General features: G+C 42.6%; 2 protein-coding genes across 2 annotated transcripts in view; both read left to right on the top strand.

Annotated features, from left to right (window-relative positions):
* Window positions 1-4,194, top strand: part of grin3ba (glutamate receptor, ionotropic, N-methyl-D-aspartate 3Ba) — an 88,984-nt gene extending 84,790 nt beyond the window's left edge. Inside the window, exon 12 of the mRNA XM_079692301.1 lies at window positions 241-4,194. Within this exon, the coding sequence (XP_079548427.1) occupies window positions 241-1,192 (952 nt within the window). The 3' untranslated portion in view covers window positions 1,193-4,194. The remainder of the gene's footprint in view (window positions 1-240) is intronic.
* A 4,551-nt stretch (window positions 4,195-8,745) lies between these two features.
* The window catches only part of plppr3a (phospholipid phosphatase related 3a), a 21,676-nt gene continuing 17,023 nt past the window's right edge, over window positions 8,746-13,398 (top strand). Inside the window, exon 1 of the mRNA XM_079691433.1 lies at window positions 8,746-9,524. The gene's annotated coding sequence lies outside the window, so the exon portion shown is untranslated. The remainder of the gene's footprint in view (window positions 9,525-13,398) is intronic.

Raw genomic sequence — 13,398 nt, 5'->3', positions numbered from 1 at the left:
TGATATCTTGCACTGACAGTCTCATGTTAGATATAAAACTTGACTTATTTGTTTATATTTAACCCAGAGCAATTCTAATCTAAAACAAGTGATACTATATGAGTCGGATAGCCCTGCTTAATGTGCATGTTATAATACAGTATTGTGTGTTTGCATTCAGTTATAGGAGAATGTTTACTGCTGTACAGTATATCTCACTGGATATATGCCCTTTGCTGTGATCTTCCTCTCTTTCACTAGCCCCTCCTCTTGTATCTCAGAGAACTGCACCCTCCACAGGAAACACCATCAGCCTTCTCCCCCATCTCCTCCCACATCCCTCCCTGCTTCCACTACAGCTGGAGACACCTGCAACTCCTCTCCATCCCATGAGCCCAAGGAGAAACGCGTGCACTTTGACCTGGAAACCCTGCACAGCTACCGCCTGCACACACACACCGCCTCAGTGCGCGGCCGGCCCGGGATGGTGGGCCGTCCTGGACTCGGTTTAGGAGGGTGGGGGATGGGGGGTTTTACAGCCCCTCCGCAGATTAGCCTCCAAGCCAACGGAGGCCCTGTCTCCTCCCTGGCTTCCACAGGCTTGGTGCTCTCTCCTCTGGGGAGCAGGGTCGCTCAGACGAGCCTGTGGGAGGGGGAGCTCCAGGACCTGCAGGGGAAGATCGAGACGTTTCGCACCCAGCTGAGAGACGCCCTGGCCAGGAGGGCAGAGATCCAGAGCAGCCTGGAGAGAGAGAGGAGCGGACTCGTACGCAGGGATACCAGCCTGGAGAGGGAGAGGCAGAGGATACAGACTATAAACACAGACAGAAGTAGCTCCACTCAGCCCAAACTCCCAGAGAGAGACAGGACCAGCCAACTGCAAACCCTCAATAATCAACAGACAGGGAGGGCTAACCAATCAGGCGCTCCTGGGACTCAGCCAAGCAGCCAATTAAACACAGTGAACAGTTTGGACAGAGGGAGAGCCAATCAGATACGCACTGTTAATACTTTGACCGGAGAAAGGACTGTCCATTCGCGCACTTCCACCAGTTTGGAGCGGAGTAGAGTCAACCAACCAGGTGCTGTAAACATTACTGTCCAATCACGGAACACTTCTAGCCTGGACAGACAGATGGTGAACCTATCACGCACTCTGAATGCTTTGGAGAGGACAAAAGCCAACCAATCAGGTGTGAGCAGTGGGACTTGATCGTCTTTCTGATGCTGCTGGTGTGTAGGATTTCAAAGGGAGTCGGGCAGCTGGTATTTGCATAGCCGTGGGAAGATGGCTTTTGTTGGAATGGGTTAAGTTTACGGGATGCTTGCTAAAAAATTACAGTATATGTTGACTCACACCATTACTTACTGCAACCCTAATATTTTCACACTCGCTTATAATTACAACTAAACAACTCTATAACTGCAATTGCTTTTAAAATGTCTACATTGCCCGTGAAATCATAAAAAGGCAATGCAATCTTGTTGAATGAAAGCCAATATAAATTCGGGTATCAGTGTATTTAAAGGTAAACCATGACTGTATGGGTAATCTAACAATACTAAAGTATGCTTGTGGAGACCGGTTGAAACCATTAACCACTGTTATCTGGAAACCAGAGCTTAATTACAGATATGATCCATTGTCCTGGCTAAAGAGCCCTACAAAAGCACAGAATAATCAAAATTATGTGAAAAACAGCAAACAAAATCATTTGAAAAAGCGCATTTAACATCCGTTTTTACAGAGGGCTAATAGCAGGAGAAATACATGCAAAAAATGTATGTATTCAAAGTCAATCAAGTAATAATTTCCCAGTAAATGTGAATAATAAAGGGGTAAAACTGTGAAGAAAGAGTGGTACAGCCCCGAATTGTTGTACCTAAATACCCCATGACATAAAAAAATCCTTCTATGGGTTGATACCTTGTGAGTATTGTCCCGCCATCAACACTACAAGACTGATGACAGTATTTCAAAAAACGGATATTTTTATAGCTAAAACCCACTCTCGTAAAATGTGTAAAAACTAAAAAAGGTTTTTTTCTTTTGGAAGAGACGCTTTGAGATGGTAATTTCCCCCTGTGATTTGATGGTCTGTCATAAATAGAATACCAGGACAAGAAAATGCACATTAAAGGAAAACCTTGGTTGGTTATACTGTCTGTAGTGAAATGGATTTGTGCCATTTAGACTTAAATACATACTTCAAACCCCTTTCATGGCTGCTGCATTAACTAAATCAAGGTGCAATGTCATTTAAATGGTTTTGTCAATGTTGTTACCTTGTGTCGTTACGGGCAGCCTGTGAAAACAGTAGGTCTACTATAATTTGTTCTGTGGCTCCCAAATGTGTCTGAGGAAATAACACCTGATTGCAGAATTGAACTTTCTAAACACTTGATATAAAAAGGCGTAAGTTAAGGTGAGTTTCCCAACAAGGGGATGCTATTTGAACATTTAGAGATCAGTGTTTACAGACTAAATGTCATTTATGACTCCCCAAACTATGAGGGTGGAATACTAAATCCCTGCAGTACCATTTTAATGTGAAACTTTGTCCTTTTTTGGGTTTATTTTAGGTTGAAACACAGGTGACCCCCCCTTATTACTTGTTGGACTACATTAACATTTAATGTGTCCATCAGTAGCTGCAGCAACATGAGTCAGAGTTGGCTGTCAGTGTTTGAAAGCTCTTTCCATTTTCTAAAGTGCTGCAGCTGGCTTCATTTCAAAGACAGTGGTTCTTTCTATCTGCTTCAGACTCTTAGTAATAATCTAACAACCCAACATTCTTTTACATCGAGGCAGTTAAAACTAAAGAAGTATTTATTTATCCGAACCTTTAAAGGTCCCATCATGGCCATTTCTACTGATCATAATTCCATTGTTGAGGTATAATAAAATAGATTTATATTGTGCAATTTTCCAAAATCACATTGGTGTCTCATACAGCATCTCTGTATAGTATGTGTATTCACTCTGTCCTAAACGGCTTGTCCGTTTGGATCAATCCACGGACTTAACGTAACGGCTCCGCGGACGTAACGTAACGGCTCCGTGGATTGGTCCATTTGACCAATCCGTGGAGGGGTCGTCCTTACGTCGCTTGGTTCCCTGAAGAAAAAAGTTGAAAAAAAAAATCTCCAACGAGGCGTTCTGGGGCAGCATAGACAGGTCTTTCCTGTGTACTCGCTACAGGGTGTACTTTGAGGGTTTGTACATCACAACACATTCACAATACTTCACAACACACAAGGGGACGGGTAATAACCGGAAAAGCATGACATGGGACCTTTAAATTGTCCAAACAAATCCCCAAACAGCTCAAAATAGTTGTGTATCTGCATCAAATGTCACCAATTTGAAATGAATTTGTTCACCATATACATCATGAGTCATTGACTGTATTGCGCATGAATTAACACTGATAACAAATAACTAGCTCCTGCACATCTGAATGAGCTCCTGTGAGTGTTTTTAGTGTTTTCTATCATTACTAATCATTAAAAACATGTAGAATTTAAAACAGTTTACACTCAGATAAAGCATAATCATTTTGTTTACCACTTAAAATGAAATAGGTGTCATGCCAATAATAAAGAGAGAAGGCTCTTTAGATGTTGACTATATTGGACTCTTACGCAGTTATTCAGACAACCACCAGAGGGAGCTGCATCCCTGCTTCCCACGGCTATGGACAATGGAGAGTTTATAGATTGAGGTTTATTCCAACAAAACCGCTTAAATAAATATGAAAGATTGATGGTGTTGTTTATGCTGTTCTCATGCAACGGCAGAGGGCCTGGGGAAATAAGGCCTTTGTGAAACCACTCCAGCACTATACAATGTGATGTCTGCTAATAATATTGTGATCCTAAATCTTGTGCGGGGACACTTTGAACAGGTGTTGGGAATTTCACTGGCCCACTGGTGTGAGGCAGAGATATTACTAAAAAAGATAACTTTTATGATGGTACTGATATACATTTAAACGTTTCAAACTTTGCTGTGGTGTGAAGTGGTTGTGTTCACATGCCATGGTGTCTATGAGGGAAACAATATATATTTTAGGTCTTTATTGAGAAAGAGCTTTACTGGATATTTAAACAAATACTTTAAAATCTACCCCTTGTAAAAATTGTATCTGCATATTATTGAATTTTATCATAAAGATCATTCACATGTTTTGAAATAAAACATTTATATACTTATTTTCTTGTATAATCTCATATTTCTTAGTTTGAACTGCAAAGAAGCTGTCCCTAAAGCTACACTTTGACCTGCTTGGATTATTTAAGAGTATTCCTCTAAGTGAGCACAGACTGTCCAACTCATTGTGGTACATTTAGCCCTTGTCTCGCCCGTTTAAAGCCATGAATTCACTCATTTCATTGCATATTTGTATGGTCATCTCATCAAATGTTGTTTTAGTGATTTTTTTCAGATAGAAATTCATCCCATATTGTCAAGGCCACTTCATACGTGAATACAAAATCAGACATTTACCACAAATTACTCTGTGATAACAGCCAAGTGTACCGATAGGAAATGTGTTAAATGCGTATTTAACTGCAGCTGAGCCGAATGTGCAAGATCACGGCTATTTCAAACTCTCAGTTCCCCATGAGTGTTGAAACAGAGCATCTGCCCCACTAGCTATTATACTGGATGAGCTTTAATTGGTAACAGGTATTAAGGGCGCATACTTCAGATATTTCAGTAAATGGAAACCTCGCCATTCGGCTTTTTTAAAGAAAGTAAATGGGTTTTAATTAATTGTCTAATGCGAAGTCAAGTGAGAAAACCCAAACAGAGAATGGCTTTTAAGTGTCTCAACCACTGCCGTCAGAGTATTGAAAATAAGTGGATTGTTCCATCTTTGGATATAGCCCACAACACCTGTTACCTCTGAACAAGTATTGCTCATATACAAATGTGTGTCTGCTCTGATTAGCACTGGTAAGAACCACAAGGGCCTTGACCGATCTGCATTTTTTAGGGAGGGCACTGTTGTACAGTACATCTGCTATCACGAGGGTTTTACAAAAAAGCAGCTTGCACCTTTATAGTATATACAGTCTATGCTTCACCGTATGGTCCCCAGCTGTTTACAAGCTCTAGCACCTGTATAATGCATCTTCAAAGGGGGGAAGTCTGTGCCCCACGCTAATGCTTTAAGGAGCACTGTGTTGCATGATAAAGCTTTAGCATTACATTGAGAAGATGTTGCAGCTCAGAAACTAAGTCAACTACAAAGAACTGCAAATATCTCATGCAATGTTAGCTCAAACATGTAAACATTTTTGACACAATAGGACTGTAGAGTTTAATGCTGCTGCACAATGCAATACAATTCAGAATGCATGAGCTGTATCTGTCTTTGATTAGTTAATCTACACCCACCACCACTGTAGCAAAGTGTTACCGTGGAGAGCTTTTGAGAGCAATTGATTTGTGACTTGTGGCTGATTATGGTGTTTATCTTGTCAGGAAATTGATATACTATACTGAGGTCACATTTTAAATTGTGAAATCCATTACATAGTTATATCTCCTATAATCTGTATTAGAAACAATTACAGTCAAATGCGGGATTTCAGCAGAGTAGTAAGGTTTGAATGTGTTCTTGGTTCATTCAGGCACAGATCCAGAGACGTCACTTTGAAATGTCTTAGTTTCTGAGGCCACTTGGGAGGAGGTGTAAGCACTGCTACTCCACCTGAGGGTATAATGGTGTTGTTTAACTTATCATGTAATGGCAGCGTTCAACCACAAAGAGGCACTTGAAGCTAACATGAGGGTAGGGTGTGTGGAGTGAAGATACCTGCAGAGAATCAAATTAGGGATATTTCACTGTGTGTGTGTGTGTGTGTGTGTGTGTGTGTGTGTGTGTGTGTGTGTGTGTGTGTGTGTGTGTGTGTGTGTGTGTGTGTGTGTGTGTGTGTGTGTGTGTGTGTGTGTGTGTGTGTGTGTGTGTGTGTGTGTGTGTGTGTGTGTGTGTGTGTGTGTGTGTGTGTGTGTGTGTGTGTGTGTGTGTGTGTGTTGCCCTCGTGTATATATGTTAGTCAGTCACACTTCAGTCACCCCATGTAGCAGTGGCCTAGATAACATGGCAGAGTAAATCACCGTTTCACGTTTCATCTGTATTGATCTTATATATTATTGTGTTTCATATCACAATGGAATGTGTTCTTGACCATATAATCATTGTAACATTAATACTCCTTTAAGACACCATTTACTATCTAACACTGAAAATTGAGAGCTTAAATGAAATGTGACACTTTGTGAGGGAGAGGAAAAATTGATACTGCAGAAAATAATTCTTCAATACAGATGAGAGCTAACAGTGTGTGGGTTGTTTGAAGAGGGTTAGTGAGAGATAGGTGTAGCATGCAGATGATTTAGTGCTGGTGCATTGACTAGACTGTATAAAGTGAAGATAATCGCAGTTATGGATCCGATCAATCACATGTTCTTTGCACTGCACATGGCTGGATTCTCCTTGTTGTAATAAAATAAACAATGGACTCTTTGTCAGCTGACGGTGCACACAATGGGTTGTTAAAAAAAAATCAATCAGAATCCAATTTCAGAATCGTGTGGACGAGTGTGTGGACGTGCAGAGATGCTTTCATGCAACACATGTGTGAGGTGTGTGCCTCAGCCTGTTAGTCTACATTAATAGCTAAATGTGTGCAGTATGTGTGAACCTGCATGAATGCCTACCTGCATTAGCCATGCAAACATGCACATGTGGTTGTCTGCCTGTGATTTTGCACATATCTGAGATGGTTGTCCTTTAGCTCAGACTAGTAATTGGGTCACATGTGTGAACAGCAGTCGAGAAGAATTATAATCAAACTTAAGAATCCCCAACGCGCATCCCTCCGGCAATCAATTATCATCCAACTAATGCTGATAATGCAATAATCCTGAATTGAAGAAAATACAATGGTGGCGATTTCTGCATCTCAGAGGTACTGTGACCAAATCCACCATGTTGAGAGGCGTGTGAGAGTACTCTGTGGCAAGCAGTGTTCATCCACCTCCACCTCACATGCCTATCTCTCTCCCTCTCTATAACGCTTTGTCTAAATAGGATCCAGACCCTGTGAGTGATGAGTTTATTAGCTCCTGCCAGCTGTGACCAACCCTTGTGTGTTGAGATGGTGTGTGTGTGTGTGTGTGTGTGTGTGTGTGTGTGTGTGTGTGTGTGTGTGTGTGTGTGTGTGTGTGTGTGTGTGTGTGTGTGTGTGTGTGTGTGTGTGTGTGTGTGTGTGTGTGTGTGTGTGTGTGTGTGTGTGTGTGTGTGTGTGTGTGTGTGTGTGTGTGTGTGTGTGTGTGTGTGTGTGAGATGCTGTCAGGGTGGGGGCCCTGGGTAGGGAATGAGAAGGGGAGTCAAGAGACGAGGGAGCACCCCATGAGAACCAGAGAAACTCCCTGGCAACCGGAGACTGGATCAACACTAAATGGAGCGCCCCCCATTCATCTAGCAGCGACACAGAGCCAAATGACAGAGATTGAGGGAGAGGCGGAGGGAGAGGGGGGATGTAGGTGCTTCTGTCTGGAAATCTATGAATGAGTGCAAAACCCTTGCAGGCTGGTCAGCAGGCTACTTCCTCCTGCTCTGCACACTCTAAAATGTGCATACACTGTAAATAAAATGCAAGTGTCCCTGACTATGTGTCAACAATGATTGGCATAAGAGATTATTTAGGGATGGAGACAAACATGTGGGTATTGAATATATTTTTAAGTTCAGTTTTAAGCCCCATTAAGAACTGATAAGTGTGGGAGCAGAGTATATAGATCTCCAACAGAGAACACCTTCAGCAATCACAAAAGTGCACGTGTAAAAACAAATGGCGGTTCTAGACCGATTTTCTGGTCAGTTATTGAACGAGAGGGACACATGTATTGGTATTGCTGGATAAGGGAGACAAAGACAGTGTTCACGATTTAAACGTTTCCAGTTAAGTGGTGGAGTAAGTATAAAGTCATAGCATGTCAATGACTTTGTTAGAATTGTATTTGGTTACTTACTTAACCATTAACCTAAATGCAGTTTGGGCTAATAAATACATTATTTATGCAGCCACACATTGTTTTTATGTATCTCTTAATATTTATTGGTGTTTGTTTTAGTAACAGAACTTGTTTCAGTAACTTAGTTTATATTTGTTTAATTACATTACTGAAAAAAATAACACATTTCTGTTAACTTTGGCCCAGGATACAGCACAGCAGTGGCTGCATCACAATGTGCATTATCATAGTTATTCTTTTGGAGGGGGGACCAAACACAGTGTTACAGTGGCACATGGCACATTCAGCTCTCTCTTTGATGCTAATTGTCGCAATGTCATTCACGATGAGTCAGTGGAGCGCAGAGGTGTGTGTGAATGTGATTCACAATTTGGAAGTGGTGCTATTGAACGCGTGTCCACCACCAGCTCCTCGTGGAGAATCCAGATGCAGCACAGTGGCCAGACGCCTGCTTGCCACACCCTTTTAGAGTCAACAAAGTCGGGGACATGGGAGCCAGCATGCATTAAATGACAAAGAAGTTGAGGGTCAAACAAACGAATCTGATGGCATTTAGTGAACCAAGAGGCGTATCTGATGCGTGCGCCTAATATTATAATTACAATGAAATGGGCTCCTGCTTGTAGATGGCAGGTTATCTTCAACACCGCCCCCTCGCTTTTACGCACACATGCGCAGGCTGCCTTTGCTCCACACACACACATTCCCAAATCTAGCCCTTTGTCTCGGTCGCTGCACGGCGGTAGCCCCGAAACAGGAATTCAGCAGGGAAAGGAAGAGAGAAGGATATGTATGGACCAGACTGTCTCCTCCCCCCACCATAAGCGCACACACACACACCACACTCTCTCCTCCCCCTGTACCCCCCCCTCCTCCTCCTCTTCCTTAGCCCTACTCGCCCCCATGCCTTTGTGTGTATGTGTGCGCTGTGAAGCTGACTGCGTACCCGAAAACCGTGTGATGGATGCCTTGCGAAGACCTTTTTGGGGAATTTCAATTTGATCTTTTTTTAATACTGTGTGGGGAATGAGACAACTTGCAGGTGCGAGTAAAGAGGAGAAACCGGGTGGACGCACGTGAATCCCTCACTTATTCAAAGCCAGGAAATAGACAGGAGGAACCAGCAAGTGTTGCAAATTGGACTTTCCACCATCAGCAACCCTCCTCTCCTCTCCTCTCCTCTCCTCTCCTCTCCTCTCCTCTCCTCTCCTCTCCTCTCCTCTCCTCTCTCGCATCCCTGCTGCTCTGTCCCCCCACTTACTTCCATCCAACCTAATTTCTCCCAGCCTCATTTAGTCATCCCAGAATAGCCTCTCACTGGAGCGCTCTCTAAATATTAGTGGAGGCTTTTTTGGATTTCGGTGTGACTTGGGAGTCGCTGGAGATGGATTAAAGGGACGGTGCACCGCAAAACTGGAGCAGCACGCAAGACCACGCCGGGGGGGAAGGGGGCGACGGGACTCGGTGAATTCACGCAGCCCCCGGGACAGAGGTGAGTGCTCGGGCTGTCTGGCAGCTCTCTCTTCCCGCATGCATCCTCCAGAAACCCGTTGCTGCTCCTGGTACGAGCTGAGAGGCGAGCAGGGGGAATCAGCACATGGTTTTCACGTTCATTATTGATGATCTCATATGCAATCTGCCGATCTCTGCCTGGTGGAGTAACAGCAATGTTATCAGTAGCTCATTGTGTTCCTTTATTGTGTCTCCTTTTGATATCGTATCTACTCAAAATGTAACATTTAGCCTATTATAGTAGTAAGCTGCTATTCATATCAAATGCATCTTCAGAAAAACATGCATTCCCTCGAGGAAATGAGTACATCTTAACCACTTTTTAATACATCTTAGTGAATGTATATTAGTAGGACTGATGGCAGCCTAAAACATGTTCTTCTAGGTGTTGTGTTAACCCTCCTCCACATGGAGCATATGGCCCTTATGTCTCTCTGGCTCTTTGGGGCCCCGCAGTGGACATGGCAGCTGGCACTGCAACTTTCTTGATGGATGAGTGGGCTACACGGTGAATGGAAAATTGATTATGTGCTGTTGCACTTTATGTTCACCTCATTAATTCGTTTTTAAGGTTCATGTTTACTAGCCATGGGTCATAATAAAAACAGCAACTCTGTATTCTTATGTTAGTAGGCAGTGAATGGCCTGCTGGGCGACTAACATTTCAGTGCCATTTTAAACTAGTACAATTCTATACAGAAATCTCCTATGACCGATCTATGTGGAATAAACCGAAACAATTTTTTATGGAAAGTGCTTTTTTGTTTGAACTATAAAGACAACATTCTGAATTCACACTAATGTGATGAAAATGGGACTGTTTTGTGTCTTGACTGAATAAAAAGTTCACAATCACCCACTCTATTTCAAATGCCACTATATCATACAATGCCAAGGCTGTAACTACCAACTATTTCAATTTTAGTCAATTGTTCAACAATTCGGTTGTTTTTAAACCCCATGATGTCAAGTTTATTATCACATAACACAGAGAAAAGCAATACATTTTCACATCTAACCTAACTGGCAGCCTTATTTCTGGCATATGCGTTTAAATAAAGTGAATTTAGTGAATAGCGGCAGATTTATTTTCTGCCATCCATGCAGTGCTTAACTGTGTTATATTACTTAATTACTTTATTATTTGATATTACTTTATATATAAAATAAGGACACTGAAGTTAGAGAACCCTAATAAAGGTATGCTTCCCAACAGGGCATGAGGGGTCACTGAGTGTTTTGATGAACATGATGTCATATAAGGCTCTCATAATCCACATATTGGAGATTCTGGACTACAATCTCCAATAAAAATGAAAAGAAAATTGTAACTAATAATATTAATCCTTTCATTAGACTTCCAGACACTGTGAGAATATAATGTTAAGTGAAATAGAAATGATGGTTCATCTTAGCCACACACTTGATATTGCTTTTTCCTTAATAAGCGCACCTGTCTGTATATCTAATACAATTTAGATATAAGCCATACACACTACACCATATCACGATAATCTATAGTCAGTGATGCCACTTGACAACACTTGTGTGATAAAGAAAACGATAATTTCACTAACTTGCACTGTGGAATACATACCATAATCCAATTCCAGTCAAGACTAGTTTGTCTCTAATCCATTTTGAAATGTCCCCTCTGTGGGACTAATAAAGGTATTCTGATTCTCTAACACCCCCCACCCTGACAGACTGACAGGCTGTTCCTGTCGACCGGAGGCAACACAACCCACCTCATCCACATGCAAATACTGCCATGATGTTTGCAAGCTCACAGCATACACATTTTGCACTCGCACACACTTATGCTGTGCCCCAGAGGACAAATGCTGGTGTGATAGATAAACAGGAGGCGCATTCGTGTGTGTGTGTGTGTGTGTGTGTGTGTGTGTGTGTGTGTGTGTGTGTGTGTGTGTGTGTGTGTGTGTGTGTGTGTGTGTGTGTGTGTGTGTGTGTGTGTGTGTGTGTGTGTGTGTGTGTGTGTGTGTGTGTGTGTGTGTGTGTGTGTGTGTGTGTGTGTGTGTGTGTGTGTGTGTGTGTGTGTGGGTGAGGTTTAAGTGCTGACTGGAGTAGGTCACTGAGACCAAGCAGGCGTGCAGCTATGAGAGTGAGACCCAGGACAGAGCGTCTTTCTAAGCTGCTTTCAGCCACGCTGGAATCCATCCATCCCAATATCCTCCACGTCTCTGATCCTCACCCCACAGCAACCCCCTTCTCCCCCGTTACCAGCACTACCCATACACAAACTGGAGCTTCACTCATTCGAATTTTCTTTTATTATTTAGGTCTTTGATCTCCGCTTATCTTGTCCCCAGTTTTCCATTTTCCTCTCCTCTCTTCTCCTCTCCTCTCTTCTCTTCTCTTCTCTTCTCTTCTCCTCTCCTCTCCTTTCCTCTCCTCTTCATTTTTGGCGGTCATGGAAATTACAACGTGGATGTCTTTGATTCTGTGTGCCTGACACCGCCTCAGGGTCAGGCCCTCTTATCTTGGAGAGAACGAGAGAAACAGAAACCTAGAAAAGAGGATGGAGATGAAGAGAACAGGGAGAGGTAGAGAGAGAGAGGTGTTGAGACTAAGGACAGATGGCATGAGAAGGGAAGCTGTGGAAAGGTTGAAAAAGCAGAGGCAGGAATTTGACATATAAACAGATATACCATTTAAAGACAAAGCAGTGAAGAGAAAGGGCCAGTGAGAGGAAAAAAAGCAAAGCTAAGCAAACACTGAGCAATAAAATGTGAAGATGAAAGAGAGCGAAAGAGGTAGAGATGCCTTACCAGACAAAATGTGTTTCTTTAAGGAGAGTATTTTTAGATTGAAGCATCAGATCAGCTTATGGTATGCTCATATTCAATCTGTCCATTTGTCTGCCATAAAAAGGGAAATCTCGAGAAGAGAGTGATTTAAGCAATAATGGAAGACAACATCTCCACTGAGAGCCGTCTCAATAGTGTAGACTCAGCACAATGTGCAGCATGTTTCATTGTGGTTTAGAAAGTGACTCACCTCTGAGGTATGTTCATCATAGTGATGAGTATAGATTTAGTTAAAAAGTCCATATTGCCAAAAAATACATATTACATTAGTTAGACGCTTTTATCCAAAGCAACTTACATACATTCAGTACTGTGGACAATCCCCACAGGAGTAATTTGGGGTGAAGTGTCTTGTCCAGGGACACAACGACATGCTGACTGCAGTGGGACTCGAACTTGCTACCCCCAGATTCAAAATCCAGCACACTTTCTACTGAGCCACAGCCGCCCGCTCAGCACAGGAGTAGACTTAGGTAGAAAAATATAGGTAACTGCTTGCCTGTAGAGAGACAGAGGAAGAGGAGACTCTAGAGGAAGGTGTTGGTAAACTGAAGAAAGACTGGCAGGAAAGAGGGAAGGTGATTGAGTGATAAGTAACATTAGTGGTGGAAGATTGAGTGAGAAGGAAGACAGATGCAGAGATATCAGTCTGGGCAGAAAGGAGAGAAATAGGGAGCTGTAGGAAAGGCTCTGAATATTGAACTCTGTTTAGTTTTCCATTCGGGCCCTTGGCTCTCACGTCTCTCAGAGGCCTTCTGATCGCCTTAAGGTTACTGACGGTAGGAGATGTCTGCATGTCGGCATGTCTAAGAGCTTGTGAGGAAGATTCATTTAGTTTGTAGAAACCATTTGGAAGTTAAAAGCCTCCTTTTAACTGTGTGTGTGTGTGTGTGTGTGTGTGTGTGTGTGTGTGTGTGTGTGTGTGTGTGTGTGTGTGTGTGTGTGTGTGTGTGTGTGTGTGTGTGTGTGTGTGTGTGTGTGTGTGTGTGTGTGTGTGTGTGTGTGTGTGTGTGTGTGTGTGTGTGT

This window comes from Notothenia rossii (genome assembly GCF_949606895.1).
Source record: "Notothenia rossii genome assembly, chromosome: 7".
Lineage (NCBI taxonomy): Eukaryota > Metazoa > Chordata > Actinopteri > Perciformes > Nototheniidae > Notothenia > Notothenia rossii.
Note: the sequence above shows the minus strand (reverse complement) of the source record. Positions and strands in the feature narration are given on the sequence as shown.